The following is a 17,296-nucleotide window of genomic DNA, read 5'->3' on the forward strand; positions in this document are numbered from 1 at the left end:
AGAGACTGGCCCATTTAATAATGGCCTCTTCAATCAATATCATACCACCTGATCATCTGGGGCCCTAGTTAGAGAATCCTTGGATTGCCATACACATATGATGGGTCTTGACCTCTAAAGGGTCCCTCTCTCCACTACCACTGGTCGCTTCCATAAAGAACAGTGTCTTGTGGGCCCTGTCAGGGCCTTGACTCTACCATAAAGTAATGACTGTAGGTATAGCCCCAGTCTCTGAAGGGAGGCTGGGGGTATATTGCCCTGCCACTCGAAAAAAAAAAAAAAAACTGGTCCTGAATTGCGTGCAGCCTGCAATGTTCCTCAGATGTGACCATAGTTATAAGCTCAGATCAATAAAAACTTAAGAGGTTATACAGGCTCTGGTGCTAAATATAAATATGTATTTACATATGGGCCCTAGAGCAGGTGGATGGAGATAGTTATTATTAGCCACAGAATTTTTTTATAAGAATGGGAGTTACTCCTGGCCCTAATCCAACTTATTAGCCCTTTTCTCTACGCTGACACCATTCTCTCAGACAATATTCTCAAACCTCAGGCTATCAAACTTCAGCAAAACTACTATAGTTGTATGCCCCCAGTAACATGCCTAAAAGGGTTGTCCTACCTTTCTTCTACCCTAAAACCCCAATCTCATCTGCTCTGATCCTACTTTCTGGTTCCTGTTCATTGACCATCTTGTCTCAACTTAGTTCATGCCACCTTCCAGAAACTGAGTTACAGATGCTACCATGACTCCATCCTGACATCGCTGGGTGCCTAACCTCACCAATGTGTCCTGGACCCTCACATATCCAGAGCTCTGGTCCACTAGGGAAAGATAGAAACAGGCTAGGGATATGGATCAACCTGTCAATGCCCATGCTCAGCAGAGAAGCAGCTACAGAAGCCAGAACTCCTACTCCATCATCAGAGAGAGAGAGAGAGAGAGAGAGAGAGAGAGGAAAAAGGAGAGGGGTATATGAAGGTAGCTATGATGTTATGAGTGGTTTAGAGGGGAAGAGAGGATTGAATCAGGAAAAGAAGGAGCAACTATGTATAAACGTGGACAGATAGTTGTAGAGAAGATGGCTGGCCCATTTCTACAACTTTAGGGGAACTGTGGTAGATTGCAGTGGGGAGAGTGAAAACTCTGGTCGTGAAAATAGTGTGGATTCAAATCCCTGTTGACATCTAACTTTGTAATATAAAAATAAATAAAAAACGAATGAGAGTTGCAGTGCAACTTTAAATAAATTCACAATACATGGAAATGCAATAAAATTTTATTGTATACTCATTTCAGTGAGTAACATCATAATCCAACATAATGATAACAATTTTTCTTTTACAGCGTGTACGTCGTTTACAGTCACATGACACACAATTTTGATTTTCCAAATTTAATACTTTTAAGTTAAGGAATATTTAAAAAATTACTCTCCAGGAACTGATTCATATCTGGTGCAAAAACAGAAAGGTAAACAAAGACACATTATAGCATGAAATAAATTTGCATTTTATCTATGTTGAACAGCTGAGTGTAAACATGAGGCAACTAAACATAAAAGTACATGTCATATACATTACATTTATGAAGAGGACTTTTTATTAAATTTCCCTAAACCTGCTTTTTATATTAAGCGCCATTTGATTTGTGGCATGCTAACACAAAGCCTTGTTAAAGGAATGCAAAATTTAAATTTATACAATGTAAACTGAATACTCACCTTCAAATTATTAGCAGTATATTGCTCCACTAAATACTGCCTCAAATTTAATTGCATTTTAATAACATGGTATGTATATATGTATATATATATTAAAAATAAAAAATTCAATAATGGCATAAGATTGCACCTTTAAACATTACAGCAAGTAAGACTAGAGCAATCATACTCGCTAAAACTGTCCTAAAAACACACTTTAAACATAATATTTAATAACTGTGTCCTTGCAATTTAATCTTTAAATCATTATGAAATATAGTGCTAACTTTGTTCACAACATTACTGTTGCATCCATTTTAGAAAGTCACATTTGACTTTAATATGCACATCACATTTGTCATAGTGAACAATCAACTAGAACAGAAAAAGGAATTTTAATCCTTCTATTTCACCTTAGATTTCAGCACACAAAATGTTATATTTTAAACATACTGTCCTGTGATAAATTCTTAGCAGCTCTGCAATTCTCTTTTTCAATAATACTGGATTAATTTAACCTGTTTTTCCAGTTAATTATCTTTTAATGAAAACACAAACCTTCTTCTATTTCTGGAATTTAAATTATAGGTACCGTATAAAGGCTACGTGATTAAGTGACTCTTGAATGACATTTTATTTCCCAATCCCATTTGTAAAATTGCACAAAAGTGAGGTTTCTGTGACATAGCAAAGAATTGATAAATTCCTCAAACATGTACCTTTTCAAAAACATATGTCTCTAGCATGGTCAAGCAAGTAAATTATTTTTGCTTTTTCTTTCTATGTTTTAATTATATATATAATTATGCTAAATATTTAACTTAAAAAGTTGTGTTTTTTTTTTCACAACTATTCCATGGTACTTGTTAAATGCTTTAAATGATTTTCAAAGGGCTGTGAGATTCAATTTAAATATCTTAAGATCTTTAATACAAAAGCCATGAAGTTATGATTTAATATCAAGTTTTGTAACCAGATGAAATAATTTGTGCGATTTTCTTCTCAAGCAGTATGCCATGTTTCCTAAATAGTTTTTTTTCTTTATATCACATAAGAGCCTCTTTATGGTGCCTCATAATATGCTGGTTTTTTTCTGATGGTCTTCGGAATCCCTTCTTGCAGAATTCACATCTGTGTGGATAGTCTTTGGTATGTATTGATATCACATGTCGTTTAAAGCCAGATGCATCTGTAGTGTTGTATTCACAATACTCACACTGGTAAATCTTCCTTCCAATATGGGTCTTCATATGCTTTTTGAGCTCATTTTGTTGTCTGAACCCTCTTTTGCACCTTTTACACTTCAATGACTGATCTTTAGTATGTACTGAAAGGATATGCCCACTAAGAATAAATGGATCTGATGTTTTAAAATCACAGTGTCTGCATTGATGAATCTTCCTACCCTTATGGATATCACTATGCTTTCTGAGCTCAGAGGGGCGATGAAAACCTTTATCACAGACCTCACATTTGTGAGGGAAATCCTTAGTGTGGACAGATATGATGTGCCGCTTAAGATCACTTGAGTTGGTGCTCTTATGGTCACAATGAGGACACTGATGTGTCTTATGTCCTTGAAACAAATCCAAGTGGCGTTGAAACTCCCTCTCATCACTGAATGCTTGGGGACAATGCTCACATTTATATGGTAAATTGTTACTATGTTTAGACTTAATATGAGTTTTCAGATTTGATTGATCTGCACACCTGAAGACACAGTACTGACACTGATATGGCTTTTCACCAGTATGGGTTCTCATATGCTTCTTAAGTTCAGAAGGATGCCGAAAGCCCTTACCACACTCAACACAAACATGAGGAAAATTTTTGCTGTGAACAGCCAGCAAATGTCTGCTTAATAATCCATGTTCTGCAGTTTCATAGTCACAGTATTTGCACTTGTGCATTTTCGGTTCCTTGTCTCTTAATATAAGCTTATTTGAACTCAGTGGACTAGCCTCTCTGTATCTTCGTGTGTATTCTGTAAATTCATGAGTTTTGTCAACTTTATTTATAAGCTTATGGCTTTCTAAGTGGTTATGGAAACTCACTTTCTTGTTAGTTGTAAAGTCACAATCTGTACACTGATATTTTTTTCTCATCAAATGATCAGGATGATTCTTCATGTGTCTTTTCAAGAATCCCCTGGATTTAAACTTTTTCGTGCAAATATGGCAAGGATATACTGTCAGGGGCTGTCCATCAGGACCTATTATAACAGCTAGATAATAGATAGAAAATAGATAATAATGTCTAATAGATAATTTTATTTAATAGATAACAAAAATAGGGAGGTTTATATATTTGGCCAGTTTTGAAACAAATGTTTCACTATGTGAGAACTACTCTAATAGAATAAAATACTTTAACGTGAAATGCATATAAAATAAAATTATGGTAAAGCAGCTCACTAAACAGAAATTCTGCAACTCTCTACTATAAACTATTAATATTATTTTGGTAAAATGCTGTATTACATGCACTTTGAAAACTATGATAAATCATCCTTTATTATTAAAATAACCTGCCTGTGTGGTTGGGAGATATTGACACCTTGATAATGTAAATGGTGTGGTAATATACAATTTGAGGAGAAATTAAATGGTTCACTAAAATATATATATAAAGTTTTGTAAACCAACATTATCTCAATAAAAATAAATTGTAAAATGAAGTATTAAACTTTAAAATTTAAAAATTTTAAATATATATAATAAAACTCTGAAATAATAATTTAGATGTGTAAAAAGCATTTGGTCAAAGAACAAATAAATGAATATTAAGTACCAATAACACATCTAAAATATTTATATAAAAACAGGTACATGGGAGTAGAGCTGCATTATAAACATCTGACATTTTCCCTTTGGTTACACAAATACTTACATATTTAAAATAATTGTAATGAGTATAAAGTATTAGTATTTTACCTGTTTGCCACTGCCTGATTTCTCCTCTTCTCCTCTTCTTGTTTTTTTGCTTAAGTACTTTGTTTGTATTAATGCTATCACAAATCTGAAGGTATTGTACTGCTGTACTACTTCTGTTTTCTAACGCTGAATCCAAAGTATTTCCTGAAAAAGAATAGATACATATATATGAGGCAGAAAGATAGCTCATTTGAATAGTGATCCTGGTTTGATGAACACAATCTGGATTTAAGCCTTGTCCCCTATTGCACTGGAGAGACCTTATGTACTGTGGTGTCTTTCCTTTTATGTCTCTCTCATTCTATCAGAAAAAGTAATCCTGGAATGATGAAGTTCTAATAACTGATCAAATACATGTATTTCTCTATGATTTTAGTAACATCAATTACTAGAGATAGTATGGCATCAAGTTGACATTATGATACTAAATTTCACTAAATATACCTGTCTTATCTTTTTCTTTTACACTCTTAAACGCACATACATGCAAACACTTTAAATAGAGCGGGTTTACAGAACTTTTTTACATCTCTAGCACAAAAATAGAGAACAATATTCCAATTAATTTATTCCAATAATCTGATAAGGTGAATGTACCATAAGAAACCGAACTTAAAGATACTAAGCAAAATTCGGATATCTGATTTATTTCCTCACTAATGAAGCTTGAAAAACTTAGAAATATTAAGTAAATATATGTACATACAGCTCTGAACGGGGTTAGGGAGTTATAAAAGGGAGTTAAGTACATAGTGTGAAGTGGAAGGACCAGTCTAAGGATCCCGGTTTGAGCCCCCAGCTGCCATCTGCAGGGGGAGATGCTTCACAGGCAGTGAAGCAGGTCTGCAGGTGTCTATCTTTCTCTCTCCCTCTTTGTCTTCCCCTCCTCTCTCCATTTCTCTCTGTCCTACCCAACAATGACAACATCAGTAACAACAACAATAGAAAAAAACAAAGGCAACAAAAAGGAGGGGGAGCTGTGAGCAAATATAATCATCATAACTGTATGTAATGTATAGCACAAAGTATTGTGTAACAAACAGAATGTTTCTGTACATTTCAAAAAAAGTTTACTGACTTCTGGAGGCATCAGTAACAACCGCCTCACATCATTCCCCTAATCAACTAGTTAATGCAAAACAAACAAACAACCAAAAAACTGAAAAATGGGCAAATTACAACTGAAACTTTTGAAGAAACTCATTTAGTCACAGGTAGGTGCAGGCATATGGGAACAGTGGGCAGAAAATGGGTGAGGGAAAGACCCTCGGATTAATAAACCATTCTTAGCAGAATCCAGTGCTATCTTGGTAGCTAAGCAACAGAGCACACTGTTACCAGCAGGAAGGTATGGACTCTCTGGGAGATTCCTGTGAGCTCAGGGACATCAAGATTTTAAGCTTCCCATAGGGACTCACCAGTGACTAAGGGAAAAAAATCTAGCCCTCCAAGAATGAAAGACCTGTGGTCTGCTCAAGCCCTACACGCCAGCTAGGAATACAAATCCCATTTGCTCTTTGAGCACTCAGAAAAAAAAAGTAATTTTATTACAAGGACTCACCATTTTTTTTGGAGCAAAGCCTCATCAAGAACTAAATCTGTATTATCTGCTCAAGCCTCAGAAAAGAGCAGTATAAAAAATTTTGCTTGTTCTTTGAGCACTCAGGAGAAAACAAATCCCCTAAACTGTTAGTACCCAGAAGATGGGAACACTATTTAAGACCCTATCTTGACATCACAGGCATTAAAATAGCTTCCAGTCCACCACAGTGAAGTATAAACAAGGGAATCCAATACCAAAGTGATATTACCACCCGATGACTGAAAAAAAGGGACACACTAATATAGAAACTTAGAAGTACCCAGAGACAGCCATGTCTGAAACTACAGAGAAATACAAGGTGTACAACTTTGCAAAATAACAGAGATATAATTTAGAAAATGCACTATGAAGGCAAATCAAGAATGAAAAATTAACATGCAGAGATATACCAGGTCTAAGAAGTAGGGTAAATCAGGTTAGGGAGAGAATACCAGAATACCTGAATTTAAATTTGTTGGAGTGGAAGATTTAGGGAAAATGAAACTGTTTTCTGCGTCTCTTCTCACTATGAAATGGTGAAGTTAGAAATCAACACTAAAAAGAAAAAGAGAAATACAACCAGATATGGAGACTAAATAATATTTTTTCTGAATAATACCTGAGTCACTTGGAGAACAAATAAATTAACAGACCAACTAACTACCAGGGATGGTGGGATGTGGCAAAAGCTGTACTGAGAGGGAGGTTTATAGCAATATAAGCTCATATTAACACACAGCAAAGATCTCAATTAAGATATCTAACTTCATAACTGAGACAACTATAAATGGAGCAAACAGTAAAGAAACCCAAAAGACAACATGGTAAAGGAAATGTCAAAAATCAAAATAGAAATTAAAAAAAGAGAAAAGAGAAAATTCATTTTAATGATTAATGAAACAAAGAGCTGATTCATTCAAATGATAAATGAAATAGATATACTACTAACTGCACAAAAAGAAAAGGAGGAAGCAATAGTTAAGAATGATCAGAAATGAAAGAGATGAAATTTCAGCTGAAGATGGGGAAACACAAAGAACCATATGCAATTATTATAAACATCACTATCCAAATAAGTTTGACAATCTAGATTAAATGTGTGCACTTCTGGAATAATATTACTTGCCATGCTCAACTTATAAAAAAGACAGATTGAACATGCAAATTATTAACACAGAAATTGAGTCAGTATAGAAAAATAAAATAAAAACTTCCTAAGAATAAAAGCCCCGGACCAGATGGATGGCATTACTAACAAATTCTATAAGACCAATTTTCCTAAAACTCTTCTAGAAAATTGAGTAGGGGGAATCACTCCCTAACATATTCTATAATATTAACAACACTCTGAATCCCGAAAGCAGGGAATGACTTTATCAAAAAAGAAACTACAGACCTGTATCCCTGATGAGCATTGATGCAAAGAACCTCAAAATATCAAATCCAATAGTATTCCTTTATGTAAAAACAGTAAGACAGAAGGAAGAAATTCAGAAATAAATCCCATTTACTATAGCAGTAAAAACAATTAAATATCTAGGATTAAACCTAACAAATGAAATGAAAGACTTGTATACTGGAAATTATATATCACTATTCACAGAAAACAGAAAAAGATATAAAGAAATGGAATAAGATATCATGTTCATGGATTGGAAAAATTAACATAATCAAAATGACTATTCTACCCAGAGCCATACAGAGGTTTAATGCAATCTCCATCAATGTCTCATCACATTTCTTAAAAAATATATATACAACAAAATTTATGCAGAATCAGAAAATTCCTAGAGTCAGCAACGTAATCTTGAGAAAAAAAAAAGAATGGAGCTATCACACTCCCCAAACTCAAATTATAATATAAAAGCATTGTAAAAAAAATTGGAAAAATAGACACAGTGAACAGTGGAATAGACTTGAGAAGACAGAAATAAAGCCCCACATCTATGAGCATCTAATTTTTTGCCAAGGAGCCCCAAAATATTCAATGGAGAAAGGAGGTTTTCTCCAATAAATGATGTTCAGAACATTGGACTGAAAAATGCAGAAGAGTGAAACTGAACCACCACATCTCAACAGAAACAAAAGTAAACTACAAATGGATCAAGGAATTAGACTTTAAAACAGAAACCATCAATGTATAGAAGGAAAAATTGGTAAGGCAAAAGTCCTATCAATCCAAGTTCTGTGGGTATCTTCAATGGTTCAAATCCATTCAAAGGAAAGTAATAAAACAAATAAATAAGTAAATAAATAAATAAGACTACATCAAATTGAAAAGCTTCTGAACAGCAGAATAAACTAATATCCAAATAGAGAGACTCTTACAGAATGGGAGAAGATAGTTTTATGTCATACACCAGACAAAAGGTTAATAACTAAAATATACAAACCGCTCACCAAACTCAGCAGCAGCAAAAAGAACAAATGACCCCATCCAAAAATGGGGAGAGGATGTGAACAAAATATTTACCAAAGAATATTTACCTATATCCCAAGGGCCAACAGACATATGAAAAAATGTTTCAAGTCATTGATTATCAGAGAAATATAAATAAAGACAACTATGAGCTGCCACATCACTCCTGTCAGAAAGGACAATAACAACAAATGTTGGAGAGTATGTTGGGGTAAAGGAGTCCCCCTATACTGTTGGTCGGAATGCAACTTTGCCCAATCCCCTGTGGAGAGTAGTCTGGAGAACTCTCAGAAGTCTAAAAATAGACCTACCATTTGGTGAGGCATTCCTCTTCTGGGGCTATTTACTAAGGAAACAAACATACCTATCGAAACAGGTCTGTGTACACCTATGTTCACAGCAGGACAATTTGTCAGAGCACAAAATTGGAAGCAACTTAAGTGTACAAAAACAAATGACTGACTAAGAACGGTGTGGTATATATACACAATAGAATATTACTTATTTATTAAGGTTGATGAAGTCACTTTCTTCACCTGAACTTGGATGAAGTTTGAAGGTATCATGTTTAAGTGAGCTATACCAGGAAGAGAAAAAACAAATTAAGGATGATCCCACCCGTGGGCAGAACTTAAGATACAACAACAGAAAGGGGGAACACAAAGTAAAACTTAGGCTGGTGATACACTGCACTATAGCAAAGAACTCTGGGGAAAGAGGACAGAGAGAGGGTTGGGAGTGTGGAGCTCTCAGGTCCTGGTACATGATGATGTACCTAAATTGGGAGTGACAGTACTTTGCAAAATCCTATCTGGGTGAGATGAGAAATTTTACTCATGTGCCAACAACTATACAGTAGAACAGTAACCTTTCACTAAAAAAGAAAAAAAAAAGACATGGCAAATCAAATTAAAAAATATATCAAAATAATTCACCAAAACAAAATGAAATTCATTCTTGTTAAATTGGGAAATTTCGACATTGGTGAGTCAATCAATTTAATCCACGATATAAACAAAAAGAGATAAAAATTACATGGTCATATCAATTGATATTAAAAAGGCATTTGACAAGATCCAATATCCATTTATGATAAAGACCCTTAAGAAATTGGGAATAGAAGGACAATTCCTCAACATAATAAAGGTTTCATATGGAAAACCCACAGATAATACAATTGTTAATGAGGAAGAGTTGAAAGCTTCCCCTCTAAAAATCAGGATTTAAACAAGGATGTTCACCATCACCACTAATATTCAACACAGTTTATGAGGTCCTTGAAACTGCAATCAGACAAGAGAGATATATTAAAGGTACACATATTGTAAAGGAAGAAATCATGCTATCACTATTTACTGATGATAATATACCTACAGAAACCTAAATTCTCTACCAAAAAGTACTGGAAATAATTCAGTAAAGTAGCAGGAAACAAAAATCAACACGCACATATCTGTACCATTTATGTATACAAACAAGGAGTCAGAGGAAAAATAAAAGATTAAATACCACTTAGAGTAGAACTGCAAAAGATAAAATGAAAGGATAAAAGACATTGAGGTAAAGAACATTTACAAGTAAAACTATAGGACTTTACTTTAAAAAAACAGAGAATTACACACCAAAATGAAAGAATATTCCTAGTCCCTGGACTGGAAGAATAAACATTATTTTTTTTAAATTTTTTAAAATATTTTATTTATTTATTCCCTTTTGTTGCCCTTGTTGTTTTTTTATTGTTGTAGTTATTATTGTTGTTGTCATTGTTGGATAGGACAGAGAGAAATGGAGAGAGGAGGGGAAGACAGAGAGGAGGAGAGAAAGATAGACACCTGCAGACCTGCTTCACTGCCTGTGAAGCGACTCCCCTGCAGGTGGGGAGCCAGGGTTCGAACCGGGATCCTTGTACTTTGCGACACCTGCGCTTAACCCACTACGCTACAGCCCGACTCCCAAGAATAAACATTATTAAAAGACCATTCTACCAAAAGAAATCTACAGTTACAAATGTAATTCTTATCAACACCCCAATGATGTTTTTCAAGTAAATTTAACAAATTGTTCAAAAAAATTTAGTGGAAACACACACACACACACACACACACACACACACACACACACAAACACACTAGGCAAAGCACTTCTAAGAAAAAAGGAAAAAGAATGGAAGCATCACATTCCAAAATTTCAATTTATACTGCAAAGCAATAATTAAAACAGCATGTTACTGGAATAAAAATGGACACCTAATATAGGACAAAGGGACCAAAACCATTTGATGGAGTTAAGAAGGTTTATTTAATAAATGGTGCTGGGAAAATTGGACAGCCACATGTAGAAAGTGAAACTATACCACCACTTAACACCACACACTAAAATCAAATTAAAATATATCAAAGATCTATATATTATACCAAAAACAAATTTATAGATGAAAATGTCGGTGAAACTTTGCAGGATCTTCCATCAAAGATGTACTTGAAGGCTCATCCTCACGGGCACGTGAAATGAAAGCAAGAGAAAATAAATAGGACTATATCCAATTAAAAAGTGTTCTACACATCTAAAACAAACTATAGAAACTTAACTAGGGGGAGCCGGGCGGTGGCGCAGCGGGTTAAGCGCAGGTGGCACAAAGCGCAGGGACCGGCGTGACGATCCCGGTTCGAACCCCCAGCTCCCCACCTGCAGGGGAGTCACTTCACAGGCGGTGAAGCAGGTCTGCAGGCATCTGTCTTTCTCTCCCCCTCTCTGTCTTCCCCTCCTCTCTCCATTTCTCTCTGTCCTATCCAACAACAATGACATCAACAACAATAACTACAACAACAATAAAAAGACAACAAGGACAACAAAAGGGAAAATAAATAAATAAAATTACAAAAAAAATTTAAAAAAAAGAAACTTAACTAGGCAACCTATTAAATGGGAGAGGATATTTGCATATCACATATGTAATAAATGACTGACATCAAACATCATTAAAGAACTGTTAAAACTCAACAACACAAGAATAACCTAATATCAAGTGGGTCAAGGAAATAGACAATTTTCTGAAAAAGAGATACACATGGCCCACAGACATATGAAGAAATGCAGAGAAATGCAAATTAATACCACACTGAGAATTCAACTTACACCTGTGAGAATGATCCAAGTCTACAAACCAGGAAATGACAGGTGTTGGCAATGCAAATGGGTGGCGGCCCTTTGGAAGACTGTATAGAGAGTCCTCAAACAAATAAAAAATGGAATCACTTTATGCCACTTTTTGTCATTTATCCAAAGGACATGCAAACACTAATTTGAAAGGGAATAATGCATCTGTATATTAAGAGGTGCATTATTTACAATAGCCAAAGACTAGAATCAGCCTAAATGTCCATCAATAGATACTGGATAAAGATGTTAAGGGATACATACACTTCAAACAATTAGTTTGTGATAAAAGATAGTATTGTGTCATTTGGGGGGAAAACCATGGAATTGGAGTTGATTACATTTATCCAATTAAGTAAAGGGTTGAAAGATAACTTCACTCATATGTGGAATCTAGAGAAGTGATACACATTAAATTGAAAGGAGAAAAAGAAAAGAAAAGAAAAGAAAAGAAGAAATGAAAAAAATAGAAGCAAACAAACTGGTTCTAAGATTTTGTGAAAACTATAGTGATTATCATTAGAAGATGGGAAGCCACACCTATGGACATCTAATCTTTGATAAGGGGGCCCAAAGTATTAAATGAAAGAAGGAGGCTCTCTTCAATAAATGGTGCTGGGAAAACTGGGTTGAAACATGCAGAAGAATGAAACTGAACCACTTTACCTCACCAGAAACAAAAATCAACTCCAAATGGATAAAGGACCTAGATGTTAGACCAGAAACAATCAAATACTTAGAGGAAAACATTGGTAAAACACTTTCCCACCTAAACTTCAAGGACATCTTTGATGAAACAAATCCAATTGCAAGGAAGACTAAAGCAGAAACAAACAAATGGGATTATATCAAATTGAAAAGCTTCTGCACAGCCAAAGAAACTATCACACAAACAAAGAGACCCCTCACAGAATGGGAGAAGATCTTCACATGCCATACATCAGACAAGAGACTAATCACCAAAACATACAAAGAGCTCATCAAACTTAGCACCAAAAAAACAAATGATCCCATCCAGAAATGGGCAGAGGATATGAACATTCACTCCAGAGGAGATGCAAAAGGCAAACAAACATGAAAAACTGCTCCATGTCACTGATTGTCAAATAAAGACAACACTGAGATACCACCTCACTCCTGTAAGAATGGCATACATCAAAAAGGACAGCAGCAACAAATGCTGGAGAGGATGTGGGGACAGAGGAACCCTGTTGCACTGCTGGTGGGAATGTAAATTGGTCCAGCCTCTGTGGAGAGCAGTCTGGAGAACTCTCACAAGGCTAGACATGGACCTTCCATATGACCCATATGACCCAGTAATTCCTCTCCTGGGGATCTACCCCAAGGACTCCATAACACCCAACCAAAAAGAGGTGTGTACTCCTATGTTCATAGCAGCACAATTCATAATAGCTAAAACCTGAAAGCAACCCAGGTGCCCAACAACAGATGAGTGGCTGTGAAAGCTGTGTTATATATACACAATGGAATACTATGCAGCTTATAAGAACAATGAACTCAACTTCTCTGACCCATCTTGGACAGAGCTAGAAGGAATTATGTTAAGTGAGCTAAGTCAGAAAGATAAAGATGAGTATGGGATGATCCCACTCATCAACAGAAGTTGAGAAAGAAGATCAGAAAGGGAAACTAAAAGCAGGATCTGACTAAATTGAAAGTAGGGCACCAAAGTAAAAACCCTGTGGTGAGGGGGAGGATGGACATGCAGCTTCTTGGGCAAGCGGGGGGTGGGGGGGTAGGGGGTGGGTGGGAATGGTGTTTATGTACACACCTATTAAACTGTAGTCATATAAATCACTATTTAGGGAGTCGGGCTGTAGTGCAGCGGGCTAAGCGCAGGTGGCTCAAAGCACAAGGACCGGCATAAGGATCCCGGTTCGAACCCCGGCTCCCCACCTGCAGGGGAGTTTCTTCACAGGTGGTGAAGCAGGTCTGCAGGTGTCTATCTTTCTCTCCTCCTCTCTGTCTTCCCCTCCCTCTCTCCATTTCTCTCTGTCCTATCCAACAATGACAACAACAATAATAACTACAACAATAAAACAAGGGCAACAAAAGGGAATAAATAAATAAAATAAATATTTAAAAAATCACTAATTCATATGAGAGGGGGGAAAATTGATTGTATGTCTAACAAAGGGACTTTTCAAAGTTAACCCTTTACCAAATAATGTGATGCTAACAATAACTATCCATTGTCTTCTTGAACACTAAGACAGCAGGAACCTCACATTTCCACTATAGAGCCTAAACTTCCCCCAGTCCTGGGACCCTAGGGTAGGGCCCACTTTCCCGTATGCTTCTCCCAATTCTTATCAAATAATATTGCATTCGCTGATCGCAACCTAATCAACACAACGAGTGCTACCCCGGCATGCTTCACTTCAGACTGTGTCCAGAGACTTCACGTGTGGAATGACAACCCTTCAGCTTCATCACTCAGGTGAGACCTTTCCTTTCATAGTATTCTCTAACTCCATCCCAGGTGTCTCACTTCCTAACAAAGTCCCAAAACCTAGATATAGACCAGGTTCTAGGAGATAGAGCATATGTCCACACATACCCATAAACCAGGGCAAATATATACCTGAAAGCAGTAGTATACCAGAGTTTGCAGTGAGTACCTCCCCCACCCCCAACACTTTGTCTCCACTATTCCATCCTTTGGGTCCATGATTCTTCAACAATTTGTTTGGCTTTGTATGTTAACTCTCTTTTCAGCCACCAGGTTCCAGATGCCATCAGGATGCCGGCCAGGACTGAAGACCCCACCAATGCGTCCTGGAGCTCCGCTTCCCCAGAGAACCACTCTAGTAGGGAAACAGAGAGGCAGACTGGGAGTATGGACTGACCAGTCAACGCCCATGTTCAGCGGGGAAGCAATTAGAGAAGCCAGACCTTCCACCTTCTGCAACCCACAATGACCCTGGGTCCATGCTCCCAGAGGGATAGAGAATGGGAAAGCTAATGGAGAGGGGACGGGATATAGAGATTGAGTGGCGGGAATTGTGTGGAGTTGTGCCCCCCCATCCTATAATTTTGTTAATGTCTCCTTCCTTAAATAAAAAAAAAGAAGTTGGGAAGGTAGGGACACAGAAATTTGGTAGTGGTGTGCTGTGGACTTATGCCCTTTAACCTGCCATGAATAACAAATAAAATTGTATGGATACAATGTGTGTGTGTGTGTGTGTGTGTGTGTGTGTGTGTGTGTGTGTGTGTGTGTCATGTATACATACATAGGAAAATCAGTTTACTTAATGAGAAATGTATTAGGATTTATTAAAAGATTAAGATATGCATAGCAGGAAATTTACCATAATTTCTGTGTGGTTAGTGTTTACAGAAGAAAATATTTTATAACATTTCATTTAGTCTAAAAATGTAGACTTACATAAACTATTTTACTTAGGATCAGAGAGACCTCACCAAACAAGGTATCTGCCTTGGTATATGCATGACCTAGGTTGGAACTTTGTACTGCATAGAATTGCTGTAATACCAAAGGCAGTTCAGGTGCTATGGTCATCTCTCTCTCTCTCTCTCTCTCTCTCTCTCTCTCTCTGTTATTGACTCTCTCTTCTTTCTGTCCTTTCTCTGAAAGAAAACAAATTAACTGGGAGCAACAAAACTATGCGTGCATAAAGGCCTGAGATGGCAAAAAATAAACAATCTAACTTATATGCTGTGATATATGCCTGCCATAATTTGCCTTGAAACATTCATTCTACTTTACAGTTAAATGCTTCCTAAGTATAGAAATAACAGAGATAATTTTATAATAAGAAAAACTCTTGCTTAATAATGATAACTATCAACCACAGTTTAACACTATATGGAATTTAATAAAACTAAAAGGAAAAATTAATAAGCAGGCATATGGATTTTATATAGTAGTTGCATAAATCTACTGTCTGTCACAGAAATTAAGAAAAAGGTTTTGCACTAAAGAAGTTATTAACAAGTGGAGGGGCCAGGTGGTGGTGCACCTCGTTGAACGCACACATTACAATGAGCAAGGACTTGGGTTCGAGCCCCCAGTCCCCACCTGCAAGGGGAAAGCTTTATGAGTGGTGAAACAGTGCTGCAGGTGTCTCTCTACTTCTCTATCACCCCCTTCCATCTAGATTTCTGGCTGTCTCTATCCAACAAATAAAGATAAAAAAGAAGTTATTAATAAGTGGTTAATGTCATGACTATTTCTTACTTTTCTATAAAAATTAATTTATAGGGGCCGGGTGGTGGCACACCTGGTTGAGCGCATATGTTGCAGTGTACAAGGACCCAGGTTTGAGCCCCCAGTCCCCACCTGCAGGGGGAATGCTTTGCAAGTGGTGATGCAGTGTTGCAGGTGTCTCTCCTTCTCTATTACCCCCTCCCCTCTCAATTTCTGGCTGTCTCTATCCAGTAAATAAAATAAAGATAATAAAAAAAAAAGATACAAAGACCAAGGGGTAAAAAAAAACTATTGAATTAATTTATAAATTATTCCACACCAACAACTAATAACCTATATATCAAGCTCTTTAATACTGTATTTTGAGGTAAATAGAAAACTTTCAAGATAACACAGTGTCTGTACATAAAGTAACCAGTTCCTGAAAGATGCAGACTCCTATGTAATTAGATTAGACAGTTAAGCAACTAGGAGCTAAAGAAATGCACAATCTTTCATTAATTAATCAAGCAGTATATAAAATTGGATATTAAACTTAGTTCTCATATATAATATTCTCTCACCTGAAGCTTGACAGTCTTCATATCTTCGGGAAACTCTTCGCTCATCTCCTACAAAAATAATAAAACACTAAAATCTTATATACTGGATGTAATGCATATAAGTGACTCATATATTCTTCAAAACATTAATTTGAATTTCTTGGATTATATTTTTATTGAGGTCTTCTAATTTTATAGATTAGAAGCTGATTTCACACACTGGAAACAAGGGCTGTTGTAAGCATCCTTTAATCTGTTAACATCTGTGACAATCTTATTTCTGTCTTTTTAGACGGAGACAAAGAGGCAGAGAAAGTGTGAAAGGGTCCACAGCACCAAAACTTCATTCAATACAGTGGGGCTGGGCTATAACCTGTGTCACGACATGGCAAAGCAACACACCAAAGCAACACACTATCCAAAGTGTGTTATTTTGCTTGCTCCAACAATCTTAATTTTAACATAAAAAACAGGTAAGTATTTCTGTAGAGTATTCTCAGAGTTTAAGGTGCTCAATAAAATGAGTGTTGAAAGAATGAACCTTTGGAAAACCAAGTTATGTTAATGCACTTAAACACTAAAATTTGTCAATGAGAAGACCATACTTGGCCTATCTTACAAATTAATTAGTTTGAAATAGACAGGAAAAATTTGTTTGATAAAGTTACCTTCTGTTAGGTATTTTAGAAGACCATATGTATTTGTTTATCCTCAACCCCCTAACTCTTATTATTTATAAAATGCATCCCAACATGAGAAAAATATG

At 36.2% G+C, this 17,296-nt stretch overlaps 1 protein-coding gene across 4 annotated transcripts in view; it reads right to left on the reverse strand.

Annotated features, from left to right (window-relative positions):
- Positions 1-1,265: 1,265 nt before the first annotated feature.
- ZNF711 (zinc finger protein 711) overlaps positions 1,266-17,296 on the reverse strand; it is a 66,780-nt gene continuing 50,749 nt past the window's right edge. For all 4 annotated transcript variants that reach the window (XM_060182860.1, XM_060182857.1, XM_060182859.1 and 1 more), the window contains 3 exons: positions 16,552-16,599; positions 4,640-4,783; positions 1,266-3,930 (listed from right to left, as the gene is read on the reverse strand). In XM_060182860.1, the coding sequence (XP_060038843.1) occupies positions 2,753-3,930; positions 4,640-4,783; positions 16,552-16,599 (1,370 nt within the window). In that variant the 3' untranslated portion in view covers positions 1,266-2,752. The remainder of the gene's footprint in view (positions 3,931-4,639; positions 4,784-16,551; positions 16,600-17,296) is intronic.

The sequence above is a fragment of the Erinaceus europaeus genome, chromosome X, assembly GCF_950295315.1.
Source record: "Erinaceus europaeus chromosome X, mEriEur2.1, whole genome shotgun sequence".
NCBI classification, from domain to species: Eukaryota; Metazoa; Chordata; class Mammalia; order Eulipotyphla; family Erinaceidae; genus Erinaceus; species Erinaceus europaeus.